The sequence below is a fragment of the Genypterus blacodes genome, unplaced genomic scaffold (assembly GCF_046128005.1).
Source record: "Genypterus blacodes isolate CSIRO-AG114 ecotype Tasmania unplaced genomic scaffold, CSIRO-AGI_Gbla_v1 ptg000030l_1, whole genome shotgun sequence".
Lineage (NCBI taxonomy): Eukaryota > Metazoa > Chordata > Actinopteri > Ophidiiformes > Ophidiidae > Genypterus > Genypterus blacodes.
Genome location: NW_027466843.1, coordinates 3,967,739 through 3,987,567, shown reverse-complemented (window position 1 = coordinate 3,987,567; position 19,829 = coordinate 3,967,739). Strand labels below are relative to the sequence as shown.

The 19,829-nt window shown below is 41.7% G+C and overlaps 2 protein-coding genes across 2 annotated transcripts in view; one reads left to right on the top strand and one right to left on the bottom strand.

Annotated features, from left to right (window-relative positions):
• Positions 1–19,829, bottom strand: part of rptor (regulatory associated protein of MTOR, complex 1) — a 140,387-nt gene that overhangs the window by 29,696 nt on the left and 90,862 nt on the right. Inside the window, 7 exon segments of the mRNA XM_076145405.1 lie at positions 2,973–3,091; positions 10,388–10,543; positions 12,528–12,668; positions 13,434–13,554; positions 14,186–14,326; positions 15,666–15,857; positions 19,139–19,204. Coding sequence (XP_076001520.1) covers positions 2,973–3,091; positions 10,388–10,543; positions 12,528–12,668; positions 13,434–13,554; positions 14,186–14,326; positions 15,666–15,857; positions 19,139–19,204 — 936 coding nt within the window.
• The window catches only part of rasal3 (RAS protein activator like 3), a 225,203-nt gene continuing 210,362 nt past the window's right edge, over positions 4,989–19,829 (top strand). The window contains exon 1 of the mRNA XM_076145407.1: positions 4,989–5,000. The gene's annotated coding sequence lies outside the window, so the exon portion shown is untranslated. The remainder of the gene's footprint in view (positions 5,001–19,829) is intronic.

The window sequence follows — 19,829 nt, the reverse complement described above, 5'->3', positions numbered from 1 at the left end:
AGAAAGCTTCTAAAATGCTCTGCCAGAGGGGAAAGCGCCAAAGAGCCCCTTGATGAATGGCGATGACTTGAGGATGGGGATTGGTTGAGACAGATGAGACGGGTGACAAGAACAACTGGTCGACTTTGGTGAGAGTCAAAGATAATTTCTGCTGTGTCAGGTGAGGGAAATGGAGGATGTAAAGCACTTTGTGTGCTCTTTGCTCCTTGTCGGTGTTCCCGTCCTAGTTCAGAGGTCATAAATAACACAGAGTTATTTAACACTGAGTTCAAGTGCTCTTGGTTGGGGGGGAAAAAAGGATCTCTTCTCAAAGCTGCAGAAGTTGATTTCAACAACAAAACGAAGAGGGGATGCAGGTTAGGTAAGCCATTTATGTTTTTGTTGTTATCTTTACGAATGCAAAATGGAAAAGGAACTTGTTCCAGGTACCCGTGCGGAAAAATCCATTATGTAGATCAAGTTAACAACACAGCTTTGGGTGTCACACGGTGTGTCAAGACTATTACAGGCGATCTGACCGGTTAATACAATGTTTATTAACCTAATTTAATGTTTGAAATGTTCTGGGTTATGGTTAGAGTTATGGTTGTGGTTGGGGGTCGGGGTAGGAATGTGTATCCTGATCTTACATGGCTATATTCATACAAAACCTGAGGAAGAAGTTGGATATACGGTGTCACATGATACCAATTGACACTCACGTCCTTCTTGTTGGCATAAAAGTGGAGGAAAAATGTGTCTGATACAACAATAAGATAAAGCCAGATAAAGGAAACTATTATACTGACACTTAAAATGACATGAGACTGTGTGCCGCTTCAGTATTGCACGTTATTCTAGAAATTGGTGGAGTATCATAAAGCATGTAGGCCTTGGTGCTGAACGTGGTTGAATTGTTTTGAATGACATCAATAAGCTGCGTTCATTAATGCAGGCCTGTGTTTCTTTTACTACACAGGTTCTCTAATCGTGTGCTACAGGATCTTTGCCGATGAAGTTTAGTGCTGCTGCCATCAAACCGGCCGCAAAACTTATTTGCAACGTTTCGGTGTTAGAGCTCAAGGTTTAGCTATAATTAATGAGAACAATTCCGAGGACAAAGCCTTCTCTCCTTCAGTAAATACTAGAAAGCAAGCGTAGCCAACAGACTGAACACAGGACAACATTAAAACCCAGACTTTCACCCCAGCGTCACCGAGGATCGGATTGTAATACAGAGCTATTAAAGATAACACCCAATGCTTTTCATCATCACAGCAATTCTAATTAGGTGCCTGTATCTGACATTTAAAATATTAATTGAACAAGCTGGAAGTTGGGTTAACGTTAATACTTGTGAACTTAAGAAGAATCTTCTCCCTCATTTCTGAAACTAAGCTACTTAAATGTGATCATTAAAATCCAGGAATGTCTGCCTGTGTACAATTGCTTCTTCTTTCCTTTATCTTCTTTTCAATGTCATTTAAAAAAAGCTGTTCTAAACCTTCAGTGAAGTCAAAGAGCTCTGTCTGGTCATTCAGAATATGTGAGGCACAAGAAAGAATACACGTGGCTTAGCACAACGCAGAACCAAGGCAAAAGAAGAGAGAGTCTCCTCATGTCAGAGTGATCGGCAACTTGTGTGTGTTCTTATGAATATGCCTGACTGAATTTTTGTTTTCCCCTTTTGATTTCCCTCTTTCTCCCCATTTTCATGTTCATTGTCAAATTTTCATTTTGTCTTTACACACACATGAACACAAAGCAAATGAACATTACTAACATGACCACTTCAGATGAGACTAAAATGACAGAGTTAAACTAATAGAGTCCTAATGTGTCCAATGTGAATTGGGACACAATCATAGTCTTGGTGAACATTTGGGCTATACTGCAAAGCAAAACTGTGCCAACTCACTGCTGAAGTCGAATGTAGATCAATATCAATGTACTGTATGTATTGAAAGCCACATGTTGCTTCACATCATGCAAAGATTTGTTGACTTCAGTCAGCTGATCAGAAGAATGTACTTTTAAATTTCTTTAAAGATTGAAAGTGTTAAAGGGAAGATGTATGAGGAAAGCTTGATATTTTACAATCACTAAACCACAGGGTGTGAATTATGACATCACTTAGACACAAAGGTTAATGAACACATAAAGAAGAAAAGGCAATAATAGTGTTTTCTTTCCTTCTGTGTTGTTCCCATACTGTGGCAGTTTGAAAAAAATGACAGCCCTCTTTGCCGTGGTAACCACAGGTCTGCACTTACACAAAAGCTAACGCCACAGGATTGTGTTGCAGTGCCGTACAGACGGCAGCACGCTGCATTAGCTGGTAGATAAAGAGAGGTTTATCACATTATGTTGTAAATCAAGTCCTGTTGTTCTTTACTGCAGTCCAGCAGGGAGTCTCATTGCAGACACGCTGCTCCACTGAAGGTAACTGAGGGGACGATCGGTGTTGGTAGTAGAAAACATAAGAAATTTTGCCTCAGGGTTGGAACTGGTAGTGGATTGTAGTGGTTATTATGGCTCCTTAAGTTACAGCCTTCTCTCTGCTCTGCCAAGCCCGGGGGAGTCATTGGCACTTAATTGCATTTGCACAAAAGTAATGGCCCTTTGCAGGTAGAAAATGCCAGAGGAAGGGTGGGGCGTGTGGCAATGGAAACAGATCCTTTCCCCTGCATAACCATGGAGTGAAAAACTACTGACTTATGGATAGAGGGACACAAAAATCAATTATACCACTCATTACATTACACTCCAGGAAATGATATTCAGAAAGAACAGCAACAGAAATGCTTCCAGTCTTGGATTCTCAACATTATTCTGACCAGAAGGACCAAAAGACCCTGGCAATGAGTCTAACAAATACTTCTAACAAAAACGTCTCCCAGAACGTTTGAGAATGACACAGGAGGCTCAAGTCCTGAAACAAGGATGAGCAGCTTTACATATTCAAATGCAAATAATCAAACAGGTAGAAGTACCTTGTATGCAATGCTGTTAAGGACCTTCATAGCCAGATCAGACACTTCAGGAAAAGGGTCTGCGGCAAGATGCAGGAGCACTCGCCAGATCTGAGTGTAAACGCTGTTGAAGGACACACCTGGAAAAAGACACACAAAGCACATAGATTCATTTTACAGATTTGATTTATGGATTCCATTCATTTATGACTTTTACTGTTGCATTGTTACTTGACATTGTGTGTGTCGTGCCACATGATACTGGCTTTCTGAGGAAGACATCTAGGTCCAGACATGAGGCCTTCGTCAATCATGTTTCAAGCTTATGTGAGAATGAGGAGAATATTTATTTTCTTTCTTTTGTCTAACACAAAGCAGCAGTCTGTAAGAGTGGAGTGGGTGGAATGGCAGAGAAAACTGTCTCCCTCCTCACGCTTCCTACCTGCTGCACCACCGTGTAAAACTTTTCTGACCTGAGAAAGGCGAGACGAGACTGACAACTTAAGTAGCGACTCCCCTTGTGCCTAATGGTGGGTTGGAAGGTTTTCCCACAATATCGGTTTCTATCAGTAGGAGGTGCTACAGAAGCGTGATATTTGTCACAGAGCTTTCAGTTTATGAATTCCTACCAAGATGTAATGAAACAAGTAAAAGAATGAAGTTTTAAGAGTGCAGGAGCTGAGCTTTTATGTATTTTTCTGCACAAAAACAGCTTGCAGGCAGAAACAAAAAAACACAAATCAATTTTTCATATTAAGCTGCTGGCGTGAAGATAAATTCCAACACACGCACGCACACACAGACACCATCATTCTACTCTGCTGGCGTAACTGTGATCACTCCCATCCAGTGTTTATCACCTTGCCAGAGCTAAGTGGTAATGAACTATCTTCTCATTAGCATCATGCTGTCCGCCCTGGTCATTTTCCTCTGCTGCAGTTGTTGGATGTGTTGAGGTGGCAGAGGGAAAATGACCTCCAATGTCAGGTAATGTATATCATTAATCAACACACACACACAGAGTCACACACAGAGTCACACACAGTCACACACAGAGTCTCACACACACACACACACACGGGCAGCTGTCTCTTCATCAATTAGTGCTTCATTGCCGTCACCTGTGTCATTATCGTGAATACAAATAAGCCAAGTCTCTCTCTCTGTCAGGTGGTTTTGCTCCTCTGCCATTACTTTTATCTCTGCCTCCATCCTAACTCATTCTCACTCATCTCTTTGTCTTTGGCTGTCTCTCTTACAAGCGTACAGATTCCCAGTCTTATCCTCTTTTGTCTCGTTTGTTGGCAGGGTGTCTGGATAACTTGTTTGCAGGCGTTCTGCAGAACGTTAGGCCGCAGTGTCGAGGAACACATTATGAGATAGACGGATCTTTTTGTCTGTGAATTTGAATGAAGATGCAGTTTGTAAGATTACTGAAATGGAGGCGTCAGAGGGGGACAGATGTCCTGATTAAATCTGGACATTTTAACGCGACCGTTGTCTCGGTGCTGTTTTTGTAGTTTTTACCTACTCTTTGCCTAGCCTAATCAAATCTTTATTGTTTTCTGTCTTTCTTGTTTATATTTCAACCTTGTATGTTGTTTTAAATGTGTTTTATAAATAAACATGCGTTCAGCTGCACTCAGCCTGTTTCAGATCTAAGACTTACAAAGCAGCCACAGATCCTCTTTGTGTTGCTTGGAACACTCATAAGCCATCTTAACCCCTAGCATATAATAACAGAATAAAAAACAACAACTTTGCTTTTGATTTTGGATGCAACAAGCAACATGAAATCACTGCAATGAAGTGCTTTCTGTAGCTCTGAATACAATTAATGTGTTGAAATTAATGTATTTTAATTTAATATTGTAATATAACTGAAAGGAAGTAACTTATATTAAGTGCCACACAGTCAGAAAGGGGAAATGACACATTTGCTGTGACAGAGCTTTACGACACTGGGTTGGTATGTTTGGCTCCAGAATGCCTTGATAACCTTCTGATTTCATTCTGCCCTGCACAGAATCAAGATGCAGCAAAGCAACCGCATTAAATAAGCGAGGCTCCTCCATGTATTACTGTAGGGATGCTGTAATATTCATTTTTTCTTTGGTAAGCATCGATGAAACTAAATGAAAGCTCTTTGGTGAGTCACATAAGCTCTGTCCAATTGAATTGTCAGCTCTGCTTGATTCTGCCATCACTACAGGGCTAAAAAGCAATCATAAAGCTCATTTTGCTTTGGTGGCACTCTAAGGTAATATTCAATAGTGGTGCAGTGACGGAGAAGGAGCATCGGTCAGAGTGAGTGAGTGAGGGAGGTCAGGTGCCAATCTGGTTGCTGCTTTAACTGGCACTTCAGGATCCCCTCCCCCCGTTTGTCTTCTTTTATTCCTCCATTATTCCCTTAACTATCTTTTCCTATTTTTCACTCTTTCCTGCTTTTTGAGGAGTAAATCCTGTGGGCTGTAAACCCCTTAAGGCACCCAAGGAGAGGAGGGAATGACTGAAGACTAGACCTCCTTTTAGCTCTCCTCCTCCTCTGGACCTGCAGGAGGCTTCAATGGTACCACACTTCAAAGATATGAGACCAAGGAAGTACAAATGCAAAACAGACAAGGGGAATAAATGAGGGCCACGGATGGGAGAGAGAGAAAGGAAAATGATACAAATCCTGGAGGATTAGAGCAGTGAGGAGAAGATTCTGGAAGAAGTGTTCTCTGTTTGGCTCTTTCTCACTGTCATGCTCCATGAGTCGTATGTGTTTTTCAAAGCAAAAGTCACTTTGCTGTGGTTTCATTGGAGGAAAAAGTTGAGGAAAGTGGAATGAGGCGTTACTTTTGTTTCATTTACTCTCAGTTCTGTTTTGTTCAAGTGAAATAAAACATATCATCAAAAGCCGTGTGAGAATGCTCGCATCTGCACACGGAAATCTTGTGGGAGTCGAGTGCATTCACCCATCCTGTGTGGATTAGCCAGAACACACAAGTGCAGGTAGAAAAACACATTCTACCTGTAAACACTGTCAAGACAAGTGTTTCCTTAAGGATCACAGTGTTGAACTAGGGAGTTTTGAAGCACATACTCAGACATTGTATTCAGACGTGTGTGTGCGCGCGTGTGTATGTGCACCCTTCATTAAAAACATGTTTGATATTCGCTACTAATTTAGCTTGACAACAGGACAAGAGTGACAGACAAAGAGAAAAAGCTAGTGAGTGAGAAAGTAAGAGAGAGTGAGAGAGATGGAGGAGGTGATTAGGCTGTAGCCTGAGGGGCAGCGTATAAACGACGAAGGCCACGTTAGCTGCTGCTGAAACTGCAGTAAACAGCCAGTTGATGAATGCAAAATGCGGTTCTTCACCCATTTAACTGGCACGATACATTATGAGTACACACAAATTACCGTGGAAACGCCTCAACACAGTCAACATGACGGAACGCGACAACCGGTATCATTCACTGGCTGCATGCTGCACCACAGCTTCATCCTGATTTGACTCTGGTGTCATTTGAAGACCTCTACAGACTGAAATGGATGCACAGTAGTAAAGATGTTAACTTTTGGCTAAATGAACCGCTGCATCACTGTTTTATGGTGTCCTCAATCCTGGCAGATGACATAAAATACTTTTAATGCTGCCAAGCTTTTTTGGGAGCTTCAAATGGTTGAGACATAAAAAATGCATCAAAACGTTTGAAAGCAGAGAGGAAATTCCTCTGTGAGGCATATTTTAAATAGATTTCAGGGGGAGCAGTAAGCATAGTAAGCAACCCAGAATCATATTTTTGCTGCCGTGAAAATGGGAGAACGCCTAGAAAAAACACTGACACAAGTAGAAGTGAGGCCAAGGCATAAATGTGAAACGGGGCATAGTGAATGTTTTTAAGTTATGCAGGGCACTATATTGTCAACCTCTTATATTCTCTGGGATTCTCAAAAGAAAGTTTTACACAAAATCTGTTTAATGGATGAATAGCAGAGTAAAGAGTTGAAGAACTTCAGATTTCCTCTCATTCTATGAATTAAAAAAAAAAACAGGAATAACTGATCACTGGTCTATTGTGTAATTAGAAAAAAAAGTTTGTCATTTTTGATCACAAGACTTTTTGATAGACTTACTCACTATTTAACAAGTCTGTATTTCATCCATTTATTAAGTGGGTGCATATCGCTCCCAATCCTGTGATGTTCATTCATCTGTTCTGCTCTGTTTGCTTATACATGCAGCAGTGTGCTAGGTGGGAGTTATGAACAAGTGTGCTGGGAGGCTGGGACTCTTTAAAGCCACAACAGGGCCACAGCTTGGTGGGCGAGGGGCCAATAAGCACGTTAACCCGTGTACACAGAGACCTCATGCCAACATTAAGAGCCCGCAAGCAGTTTGAAAGGGTTAGCTGAATATTGAATGATGAATTCAGTGGATGGTAATGAGAGCAAACGCCACACAGGTCATGGAAAATTAAAATCACACTAGTTCATCTGTGTCTGAATCGACAGGATTTACACCAATCCCCCATTTGATTGATTCATCAAACCTGGATTAGATCATGTCCAATTAAATCTAATCAGTGAGCAGAGGGAAACTTTTTGTGCTATAATTTATTCAGCCAAATACGACAACTGCAAATGGGAAAGAGAGAGTGTGCATGTGTATAAGCAGGTGATGCTGTTTGATGTGTAATGCACAACTTTGACCCCGGTTTGGTCAAAGTTGCTATGGAGCCACAGTGAGGATTTGCAGGACAATCATAGAACCGCTAAAAAAATGTTTGAGTGAATTATTTTTTTGTTTTTTAGAGTCTTCCTATGTAAGACCACAAACATATAATGATGATGAAATTCATTCCAATGACTCCTGGAATTGATTTATCTCTGCTGTTTCAAGGTGGCGAGAGAGAGAAAGTGCATTTTTTAATGAATTATTTTCCAAGCATTTTCCTTCACCAACACATCCAAATCTGTTTTTGTCTGCGGTTGAATTATTTTTCTTATTCTGAATTTAATAAATTCTAAGCTGCAGGAGAGATGTGTGTGTGTGTGTGTCTGGATTTGTGCGTCTACCAACTGTCAGGCATTTTGAAGCATCTTTGTGGTAATTGGTTTGGTTCTTTTTGATGTAAGATTCCTGTGTTTTTTTAGCAAAAGTAGCAAACTGAGCTTCTAACATTCTGGAGATGATTGAAGTGATTCCTCAGCTCCTGTATCAGCTGGTGAAAACAAATCTGAGAGTGGGTAAGTTTACCAAGGCTGTTTTGTTTTCAGTTGTGTCTGTATGTGTATGATTACAGTGAAACTCAGTGGGCTGGCTGGACATGACAAAGGGAAGAATCCCATTGGTTCTGGTATTGGTATTTGGTTATCAGTGCCTTTATAAAAAGCACAATTAAGTAATAGAATACAATTCCATATTGAAGCCATTTCAATTTCTTCCATTTCCTCCAACAGTACTGAGTCAATTATTACAAAATGTTACATGTATAATGACTGTACTACGCTGGTCAAAGGTTTGCTTTCTGTTTTTTTGCTCTAATTGGTTGGTAAAGTTCAGCGGCTGGTGATCATTCTTCAGTGCTGTATCTTATTAATGAGAAAGTCTACTATGACTAAACTTGGCAGACATGTGCATTCACTACTTACTACTTAAAATGTTTGTTGGTTTGTCTGTGGTGGTTTGGAGGTAAACTCGGTCAGATCCATGACCTGTTTACAGTTTACTGTAATCACTCTGTGTGCCTTTTAGTTTGAACATATTAGTGAGAAAGTAGTGGGAAGAAATTCACCTTTTTATTCAACATTTTCCCAACATCCCCCTGCAGCCCCTGACCATGTGTGCCGATCGTGCCACTACTCAGATTTTGTAGCTTTCTTTCTTCTCTCCTTTAATGACTGCTGCATCCAGACTTACCAAGGAAAATTGTGTTAAAGCGGGATTTCAGAGTAGAGGAAACTGTGCTGTGCTCCCAGTGGAATGATATTAAGTGAGCTGGGCGAGACAGAGTAAGGTTCACCAAAATAAGGTGGCATTCATTTAGGAACAAATCCAGAGAAAACACTTTGAAAATGGGATCTCATTATAGTCACTGAACCTATTTTCATGCCAAGTCAAAATCACCATTCACTTAAGCTCAATTTACTTTGCCATTTGATTTTCTGTTTCAACTGATTTTCCACTGTGGTGTGCAAAAGCCTATAGTGAAACACGACAGGGCGGCTAGGAGCTTTGGAGAGGTACGTGTGTTTGAACCCAACAATAACGAAAACAGGGAATCCCCCAATTCCCCTTTGGGATGTGTGTGTGTGTGTGTGTGTGTGGGAGTGAGTTAATGGATTTTCAGCTCAAGCAAAACCCAGCTGTCAGGATGCATGCTGCGGCCCGCCAATCAGCCAGGAGCAGGGGTAAGTGAGTGGGTTGGAGTTCAGTGTATACCAGGAAAAGCACTTTAATGGCCTCAGGTGGTTGGCGCGGGGCTGCGCTCTGCTGTCCTTCTCACAAGTGCAAACCTTTCTTTTGACACTTGTTCCTTCTATCCTCTCGCTTTCCTCACTATGCTGCTGTCCATCATGGGGCTTTTCCTTCTTCTGAGGTGGCCCGAGGTCTTTCTAATGCCATCACACTGTCCAATTATTCAGCTTATAACTGTTTCTCCCATAGGTCTTTGGGGAGCATTTGTTCATGCCCCTCTCTGTGTGTGAATGGTTCATGCAACAAAGCATAGCGTCTGCTACTGCTGTACTAATAAGGCATCTAGAGGAAAAACACACTTGTCTCTGTTCACAGCAGACACTGTCACATATGCCAAATTATTATGACCATATGATGAAAGCAAAACAGATTGATTTAAACAGGAGATTTTTTTACTATTTCATAGACATAGCACAGCCTCGGACAAAATGATTGCCGGTTGTAATGGTTAAGTGATTAAAGATAATTATTAATTATGTCTCATCTGTGTAGTGGTACGTTGACTAAAATAAAATGAAATGTTTGTGGGTTGTTTGAGGAGTCTTGTGCTCATTTTGGAGTGATGGCCAAAAAAAGCTCCCCAAAGCATTGAGAGGGCTTTATGGCACACTTTGCTGCCATTCATTACTGGGAGCTTCATATGGAACACTGCTCACTTAATTTACCCATCACTCAAGGGCTTCAAGTCAGTGTAATGGTGCAGACAGCATGACGGTGATGCTTTTGGCCTGCGTAACAGAAGATCACGTATTTGATTCTCCCAGTGTCACTTTCATGACTGAAGTTCTCTGCTGTTTTCTTTTTTAAATAAGTGCAATAAATGCAGTAAGATATATAATTTGATAGGCTATACATAGTGCTAGAGACACAATTCTGCCTACTCTGAATTATTTGTGGTTCAATACCCGAACCCAGCCCATCCCAAACATGGCACGTTCAGCTGCAGCACTAAGGTCAAGTTCTTACCTATGAGGGAATTGAGGGAGGAATAGGAAGACACTCGTCTCATTTTGTCAATGGTCTCAAAGGAGAGGATGTACTCGTCATTGTCGGGGCTGCCCAACGTGCTGCTCGCGCTGCTGCTGGTGCTCAGGTTACCAGGAGAAAAGGCTGCAGGACCACCTAAAAAAACAGAAACACATCCAATCATCAATGAGTAAATAGCATCAGGTGAACAGGAAGATGATTTTCTAAACAAAGTGACTAATCAACTGTGTGGCTTAGATATCATTTTTACAGACGTGAACCAAATACAGTTTACAAAATAGAAGAAAAAAGCAGTGTTGCATAAGAAACAGCATTGTTGTCTTTCTCAATACGTCACATTCTCTGTGGGGAAACATTTATGCTTGCTAGCCACACTGTAAATAAAAAGATCAACTTATACTACCTTGTCTGTGCATTCTTCTCAGATTGTTAAACTCCCTGTGGTGTTTTAAAGTATCTCTGTGTAACAGCTGCACATCTACACCACTCTCCCGTTAAGTTAAGTTAAATTCAAAGCGAGCTCCTGGCAGTGCTTTTTATACTTTAAAGCCACAAGTGTCAACGCAACCTTAGGTCAAAGTACAGCGGAAGAGGATGGGATTTTGGCCTTTTCTGATTTGAGGTGTATCCTAAAATGTGAACCAAGTTGAAATGTGAACCTGCTGGTGGACCTCAATATAAAAAAGAAGTCAGTGGGTGACAATACCAATCAGGACCGTGGATGTTGCTATGAACCTTTATGGTAAAGTGGAACAACACATTCAGCTCCATAGAGCCATGGTGCGGAAAACTAACAACATCAAAAGCCAACATCTAAAATTAATACTCCAACAGACATGCGGTTTATATACAGTGAAAGCAGTCCTAATACTTGGAGGCTCCATGCCAAAACAATAACCTGCTGACTTACCATAACTTTATTCCAACTGTCTGGCCCAGTCTTCTCCACTCATAACTCCCCTTATCACCCAACATTACTCTGACTCATACAGTCCCACACGCCATGCATCCTCCTAACTGACTGCACGCTGAAATGTGGAAATGGAGATTGGAACAGAATGGAAATACGCTCTGCTTGGAGCTTATTGATGATAAACACTGCTGCCTGTTGGAATCAGGACTGTGGTTGTGAATTAGAAATGGTGTCAGCAGAAGGTTACGCGACTCAGCAAGTACCAATGATTTAGCTCCAGTCAGGGACGATGCATCAGGCTGGCGGTGTTAGACAGAGGGCAGGGAGTGAACCCAGCCACCGAAGAGCAACAAAGAACAGGAGGTCACAACATCTAATCCTGATAAAACACAATTCATGGCTTGCACAGAGGATTGAGGCTATTGTCCTGCATGTCTCACACTGGCTTTGCACTAATCAGTACTGATGCTGCAAAGACACAGTATGAAGAGAAAGATTCTGCAAACCAGAATAAAATCAAGACAGACTTCGAAAACTGCATCTTTTAGTGTGAAATGGAAATGTTGTGTTTGGGACACGGCAATGTAGCAACCGTCTAGATCCAGTCAATACAGTTTGGACACAGTTTAATACTTGCGTTCAGGTGCCAAAGTAGACAGTGGAAATACCGGGTATATTATCGGGTCAAGACACAGTTTGCCTGAGGACTGGTACATGCATGAACAGCTGATGAGGCAGAGGAAGAGCTAATCAAACGTGGTCCATTCAATCCTTCCGGCACTTTCCTCATCAAACAAACGACAAGCAAACACACACTCCCCAATTTTTTTCCAGGTTTTTGCTGACCCTCCCATTACATTGTTTTTTGCTTCGCTTCATTGATGATGTCATTATGGAGGTGCTAGAGTGGTCCCATTCCTCTCTCTACTGTAAATTGGTAATCCAAGTACAAAATACATTTGCTAGTATATCACATTTAAAGTGCTCTATGCAAATGCAGGACCTCAAAACAACGCTGCTTGTTATAACTCAGTACGTACACACAATGTGATAACATTCAGATGATGGGGTTGCTGGGTGATGGGTGGTTCCTTTAATTGTCTGCCACTACTATAACGTTGTAATGTAAATGAAAATGAAAACTGCAACTTATGAGAACTGAGCTTATTTATCTCTTATATATTTTCCCTGGCTCTCTCTGTTCACCTTCTTCACTGAGGTTGAGGTTCTGCAGGCTCTTGTTCAGGTTGCGGGCATTGGTGGCGGCTCGAATGTTGGTGTAGGAGTTGACTGATCTGAGGCGCGGGATGGCTGGACTGTCCCTCACTGGAGTCAAAGTACCAGGCTCTGTACATATCACAGCAGGACGTCAGGGTAGGACAAATTAATATCACATACATGCATCAGAGACCTTCACAGGACCAAATCAGCAATGGCTCCAGATACAGGCCAAAGCATTTTAAAAGCAAACTGACAAAATTGTATATAATAAATGTTAAGCAAACCATTGATTGATTCATTGCATTATGAGTCAGTTCCATCTGTGTGCAAATATAATACTCAACGTCGACGTGCAAAGACAGTGTGCTAAACTATTCTGGCAGCGTCCGGAATTCTGGACCAAAATCACTCAATTTGACCACTGCTGCAAGCCCCGATTGTACAATAGCTCGATACCAAGTGGATCATGTGTTTCTGCCTGTTTATCCTCTGCTTGTCATAGTGTTATGATTCACCGAACATTTAATCGATCTGGCATGATTTAAACTAGATTCCAGATACTCATCTCACACTGAAAACAATGAATGTATACAAGCACTGTTATCAGTTATTTCCGTGTCTTAGTTTCCTGGTAATCCTATATCCCATTGATCACATTTGGGTTCTTGTTCTTTCCACTCTGAGGACTGATTCCTTATAATGAAGGTGACCTTGCAATCAATGTTGAAGCTGTTATAATCCTCCTGAGATTGTTGGTAATAACACCCAAATGCCAGCTAAATGATTAAAACACTACATCTGCACTACAAAGTAAAAGAAAATCTTAATTTGATGTCACAAGAGAAATCCATTCAGTTTGTGAAATGTGTGTGTATGAGTGCGTGTGTCTACCTGCAGTGTTGGCTGGTGACGGCACCGTGTAGTTCTTCTCCTCTTCTATAAACTGAAGGGCAACTGTACAAAAGTTGCTCTCATATTGGACCACCAGGTGACTGAGTGCTACAACCAGCTCCTACGAGACGCACAGATCCACAAACAGACACACTGTATATTAGCTTTCATACATGAGAGACAGTGGGGAGAGACGATTCAGTTTATACATCAACACAGCCAACTATGGCCCCAACATTGAGTTAAATCACCGCCTCTCTGTTATACAGTATAGGTGGATACAGGTGTAAGTGAGTGCAGGATTGTTGGAGCTTTCCCCACAATCCATCGTGCTTGGAACTCAGAGAATCCTGACCTCTGACTTTGGTGAAAAATGCAAAAGAACGGTCATACGTATAACAATCTGGTCGATTCTAGTCCAACAGTACAAAAGCATATTGTGGCGTAGAGAAAAGCTGGCATTAGGGCATTTTCTGTGGGAACTTCCGTCATGGACTGATCTAGGTTGGCAAATGGTTTTTACATTGTTTTTCTGAGCTGAAGCTTTCCCACCAGAACTCAGGAGCATTGACGTGGAAATGTCAAGTTTTTCAAATTTCTGAGCACGATGGATGTTAGTGTTGTTATGCCACTTTTATGGGAAATGAGGTCAACAGCCTGTTTTCAGTGACAACAACATGTCATCTGATTAATATCTGCTTGTAAAATATAGCTGTATCTATTACGAGTGTGCCAGTGAACGCTTCAGTCACCTTGCGGACCACTGGGCTGCCGTCGTTAATGAGCTGAGCCAGCATCATGGCTACGTTGTGGTCGATGGTGGTGGAGTGGTCCGTCCTCTCCCCCGAGTTTCCCACAAACGTCCCCAGAGCGAAAACAGCAGCACACCTCACCTACAGCCACACAGGACCAAGTTACAACCAAGCAACATGCTTTATATGCTTCTCCTCACCCATTTGTGAAGATGATATGTGCTATTGGGCTATACAAATACATTTGATTTGATTTGATACGTAAGCTGCGGCGCCAACACATTTTTAAAACACAAGGTTAAATATGTTCCATGTTTTTTACTCTGATTTCATTCGTACACAGCTTGGCATTTTATGTTGGCAGAAATCGGTATTTGGCCCTTTGCCTTGAAGCCCAAAATATTGCCTAGATATGCTTTAAATGTTAAAACGGTTTTGGGGACCACTGGATGATAAATACAGCATAACCCAGATTATTGGAGCTATTATGCCCCAGTGCTGGGTTTTTGCTCACAGGGCACTCATCAGATATGTATTATGAGTACATAAAGCACATGGAACTGGTTTTGGGTGACATTCATACGTGGAAATACATCTGATATGTTGGTTATTTGACAATGTGATGGTTCTTTTACAATCTGAGGAGTGCACCAAAACGTTAAAGGCTTTCTAAACGGCCACATGAGATTCTTTCTTGGCTGCTTGTTACTTTAAACCTATTTGAATTCATTTCACAAAGACAAATGGGACTAAAAAGAAACTATAGTTGTTTTTTTTGCAAAACATTGTGATTTTGCTTTGAGCAACCAGAACAATGGTTTTTATTTCAAAATCAAGTTACACAGTTGAGGTTTAGTGTCACACATTTTGTTCAACCCCTGAACATCTTTGACCATCACTGAGCCAGCAGCAATGTTAATGTAGTATGAAAGTGTGTGTAAATGTGTGTAAATGTGTGTGTGTGTGTGTGTGTGTGTGTGTGTGTGTGTGTGTGTCTGTGTTACAAACTGAGTGCAACCGTCTCTGGAATTTGCTCCATCAAGTTTGGCCTCAACTTAATTAAAAATTTCTGCCCACAGACCCTTTCACTTTTCATCTCCCTCCTCAACTACTAATCACTTTCTTCACTCCCATGCACAAGGCTCTGGGGATGTACACACACAAATGCATGCACTTACACAAGGTACACATACACACGGATACAGCAGCTTGTCTCAAATTAACGCCAGAGGATCACTTAAAATTATGTTTGCAGTGATATGCAACTACTTTGTTGCAGTCAAAACTGATTGATCAGTCTAAGTCTACAATGACCTCGAATAACATTAAAGGCAAAAAGAGAGCTGATAAAGTAAAGTGTGTGTGTAAACAGCAGGCGCTTGTCTAACAAAGTTACTGATAGATTGTTTCAAAATGTGGAAACAATCAGAGACGCTTCTTCACACTCCTCTAGAGGAGCATGAATCTGACCCTCTCTCACCTCAGGGATGGGATCTGACAGCAGAGTGTAGAGCTTCTCGTGGGCGCTGTCCCGGACGCCACACCAGCGGGCGGAGTCAAAATTCTGCCAGATGCGGCCGAGACAAATGGCCACCCACTGACGGAGGAGTGGATGGGGGTCTGACAGCTGCTCCAGGCAGTTTGCTATTAGATTACCCTGCAGACAGGCCTCCTGGTGAGGGGAAGGGAGGAGATCAGGATGGAGAGAGGGAGGGAAGTTGATAGACAGAAGAGAAAATGAAGAGTAAAGGTGAGAGTTTTAATACCTTGTGAGTTGTACATTTGTATAATGAGAGTTTTACAGGTGGAGATATGAGAATAAGACTATTCCCCATATTTTATATATATTATATAGGCCACAATCTGTGATCTAAATGTAAAGCACACACACAGACGGTGCACCAAAGTCCAACTGTACATTTTTTTTAAATGTTGTTATCTTCAAATGGGTACTAGGCTGCATCAAAACACACATACAGGCATTGATAGCAATTTGACATTTACTTAACCAGACACTTTCACTTAGATTAGGGCTGTATTTACACTTGTTCATTCTGCATGCCCATGGCAGCATGAAGACCCATTTTGTGAAGCGGTAAGGTGAAATGATGATCAAAAGCTCCCTAGCTTACAGAGCTGCACTTGGTAAGAGAACTCCTTGCCATCGTTCAACAGGTTATACATGGTTAAGATGTATCCAGTGGTAAACCTGTGTGAACGCTCCCAAACTCTTACCCAGGTGATACTAGCACCATGCAAACAGTTCTTAGGTTGTGTTCAGGCACTGTCAGTAGAAAGGGCACACCTCTCACAGATTTGTTATGATACTCTGAGGAATGAAGAGTTAAATTGCCATGTGTCAACCTTACAGACTCATCGGTCATTAAAATACCCACTGATGTTCTCATGTAAAGTGACACTGGACCCATCTATCTTCCAAGAGAATATCTGTGGGTGGAGAGCATTAACATCGGTTTTCCTGATTGTGTCTATTACTTACAACTCTAGCCGACTGTGGAGCATGTGAAGCTTTGTACAAAGTGTTAAAAACTAAACATTTGTTTGTGTGCAATGACATCACAGTCATTTAATCTCAAGAGGTTTGTGGCTTACATGTAACTGTAATTACCTTATGCCTGACAGCGGCTTTCCTTTTGATTTCCAGTAATTACACTACAGTTGCTGGCGGAGCAAAATTGTGTCGCTTATGCAACGTAAATAAAATTTACAACACAGTGAATTAAAACCTGTGAAAGTGTCTATCAAGGAAAATGATTTAGTTGTGGTTTATTGGCCATTCAGCTGTCAAAACGTGTGCGCAGCAGCATCTTCACTCCTCAGAACATGAAACAAAATGAAGCCGAGGGAGATGACAACCATGTCTGATAAGTAAAATATAGAACCCAGCGCATTAAATATTACTCAGTAAATCCTTCTACACTCTCCTCAGCCAGGAGCTGTATATCTCGCCATCATCTGGTTGAAAATGCTGCAGGTCTTGTTTAAGAAAGACAAGGAGCAGGAAGCTCATTACTCTTTCCACTGACTACTAGCCACATTTACAGTAGAATTAAGTTTCAAGGCCCCCTCAAGTCAAAACCATGTTTTGTGTTCCTTCCTCTCCAGACGTCACTGTACAGACTGATGAATGTGCAGAACGCTGCCATCACATTCCTCTGCTGAAAGGGGGAAAGGTTTTCTCTTCTGCTTTACAATCTGATAGAACAGGCGCATAAGAGCACAAACTGTGACTCTCAAGCTAACCATGGTCATTGCTTTGTATGTGCAAACATGAAACATGCTTAGAATCTTCCTGACTGACTGCATGAATGTGTGGCTGTGCTCGCTATCTGCTGCTTTCAAAACATAGTGTAAGCACAACAACACACCTTTTCACAGGAGAAAGCATGGACAAGTTTTTAAACCTTTTCAGAATGTTTTCACATTTATCAATGCACTGTACTTTTTCAGAGCTCATCACTGGAGATGTGTAAACGAGATGTAAACAAGTGAAAATTCATTGTAGAGCAGAAGCTATTTACCAATGAAATAAATAATTTAACATTCATCCTTAGTTATTTCTAATAACAAGTCCACTGAGAAACAGTCACACTAAGAAACACACCACCTGTTGCTTAGCGTTAGCCAAGCAACTGCACTGCTACATAAACAATGGCAGCACTGTCCAACCAACTAGCTAGCTACACAGTGGCAGCCTATTTCAGGTGAAAGTAAAATTGCACATTTCCATTAACTGTGAAACACGGCACAGAGAGTGGTACCGATCTAACTTGTTGGGTAACAACAAGGGGGCATTGCTAATTTGCGGTGGGAATTCTAGTTGGTGCCTTGCTAGGAAAACTCTCATTATGAAAATAATTGCGATTGACCAGTCAGAGTGATACTTAACAGAAATGACTAAGTATTGATGGATGACTTTTTCAGAGTGTGCATTTCTCCATCTGTGCTCAGTGCTTCCTCCACACGCCGCCTCAGAAGTTGTCAGACTTTGCTAGCAAAGACAAATCACTCTCTCACAACATCTCATGTATTCATTAACCACAAAAAAGACGACCTGCTTAGACGGCAGAGAAACCTCTGCTGTATCCATTAAACTGAGGCATCACAACAACAAATCTTTTATCAAGTCTGCACCCCCCTCCCCCGCCCCTATCTTCTCATCCTTCTCTCCTTTCTTCCTCGTCTTCAGATCACCGGCTCTTATCGTGCCTCCAAGCTGAACCCTGGGCACTGGAATATTAAGATGCCGGCGCAAAGCAACATGTTCTCAACAAGCCAAACGGCAGCCATACTGCGGTAATGAGCGCTGTTGTTGAGAGCAAGAGGGATAAATAATGGAGACGCGGCAAAGGCAGAGAGTCTGTCTGTAATGCCGGGGATCATCTATTATTTACAGGCCGAGGAGAGGGGTAGCAGCATTAAGTAAGCACAGGGATGTGGAAGAGGAATGGCCGCTTCTGAGCGAGAGAGCACATGTAGACGCCGAGATTTGTGATATTTATATAATGTGGGGTACCGTAAGGTGGTGGCTCAAACATGCCAGGGAAAAAACGGTGAGAAAAAGAAATGAGTCTAATAACGTGCAGGACAGAGAAAAAAAACCCAAGAGCGAGAAATGACAAGCGACATCATCCTAACATGGCAGCCTTGGATAGTTGATCGGTGCCAGAAACAAAAGGCTTCTGGGATTGAAGAGGTGAGGCCAGCAGCGGGTCGAAGTGACACTTGGGGTGATAAAGTGTCACGATGGAGATGGCTGGAACGCAGACGGAGATTACAGAGGTGACTGTTCGTGACAAAACTGTCATGCAGCTGATTTCTCCAGGAAATACACAGCGAGCGCTCATTCTTCTCTCTCTCTCAAAGTGACGGCCGGCTATAGTTATGGAGGGGGGGCGGGACCAAATATGCTAATACATGCACACGGCTTACCTGTCCCGTATTGTAGCTGTTGACGATAACGGCCAATATAAAGACAGCCATGGTTCGATGCTCCGCCTGAAACAGAGAGAGAAAATCAGTTATTTGCACTTCTGAAGGTGCAGTAGTTTTACTTTATTAAATACAATTCAGGTAGCATAAACAATTCTGGGGAGATGAGAGGTAGAAAATGACTTGTTGTTTTCTAGGTTGCCAACATGTAAAACTGTGAGAATACTCAAATATGTCTGTCTGACTAAACTAAAAGCTGCAATAGCTTATTTTCTGACCACTAGGGGGCAGAAAAATAAAGCCAACACAACAAGCAGACTGACGATAACCTCAGCAATGCTTTGGAGTTTGTGTTCACCTGGTGCATCTAAGTCCAATATTTTAGATAATATTCTTAACCAACTCCTGGGATGTGTGTTTTTGCTGCTAGTTGTTTGGGTTTAACAACCGTCAACCATGTGTGGGGAAAGGGCTGATCAGATGTTAAACACACCAAAATGAGCTTTAATATGCACACATGCACTCCAGATATGTGACAGGATGAGAATCACTGATCAGTGTTTGAAATATTAAAAACTCCCTCTGCAAAGGAGAAAAAAAAAGCCCTGTTCAAACTCTGCTCAAAAGCTTTAGTAGCAGTCTCGGTTCTTTAAGAATTCTGAAGTGAAAGCATAAATTGTTGCTTAAGTGT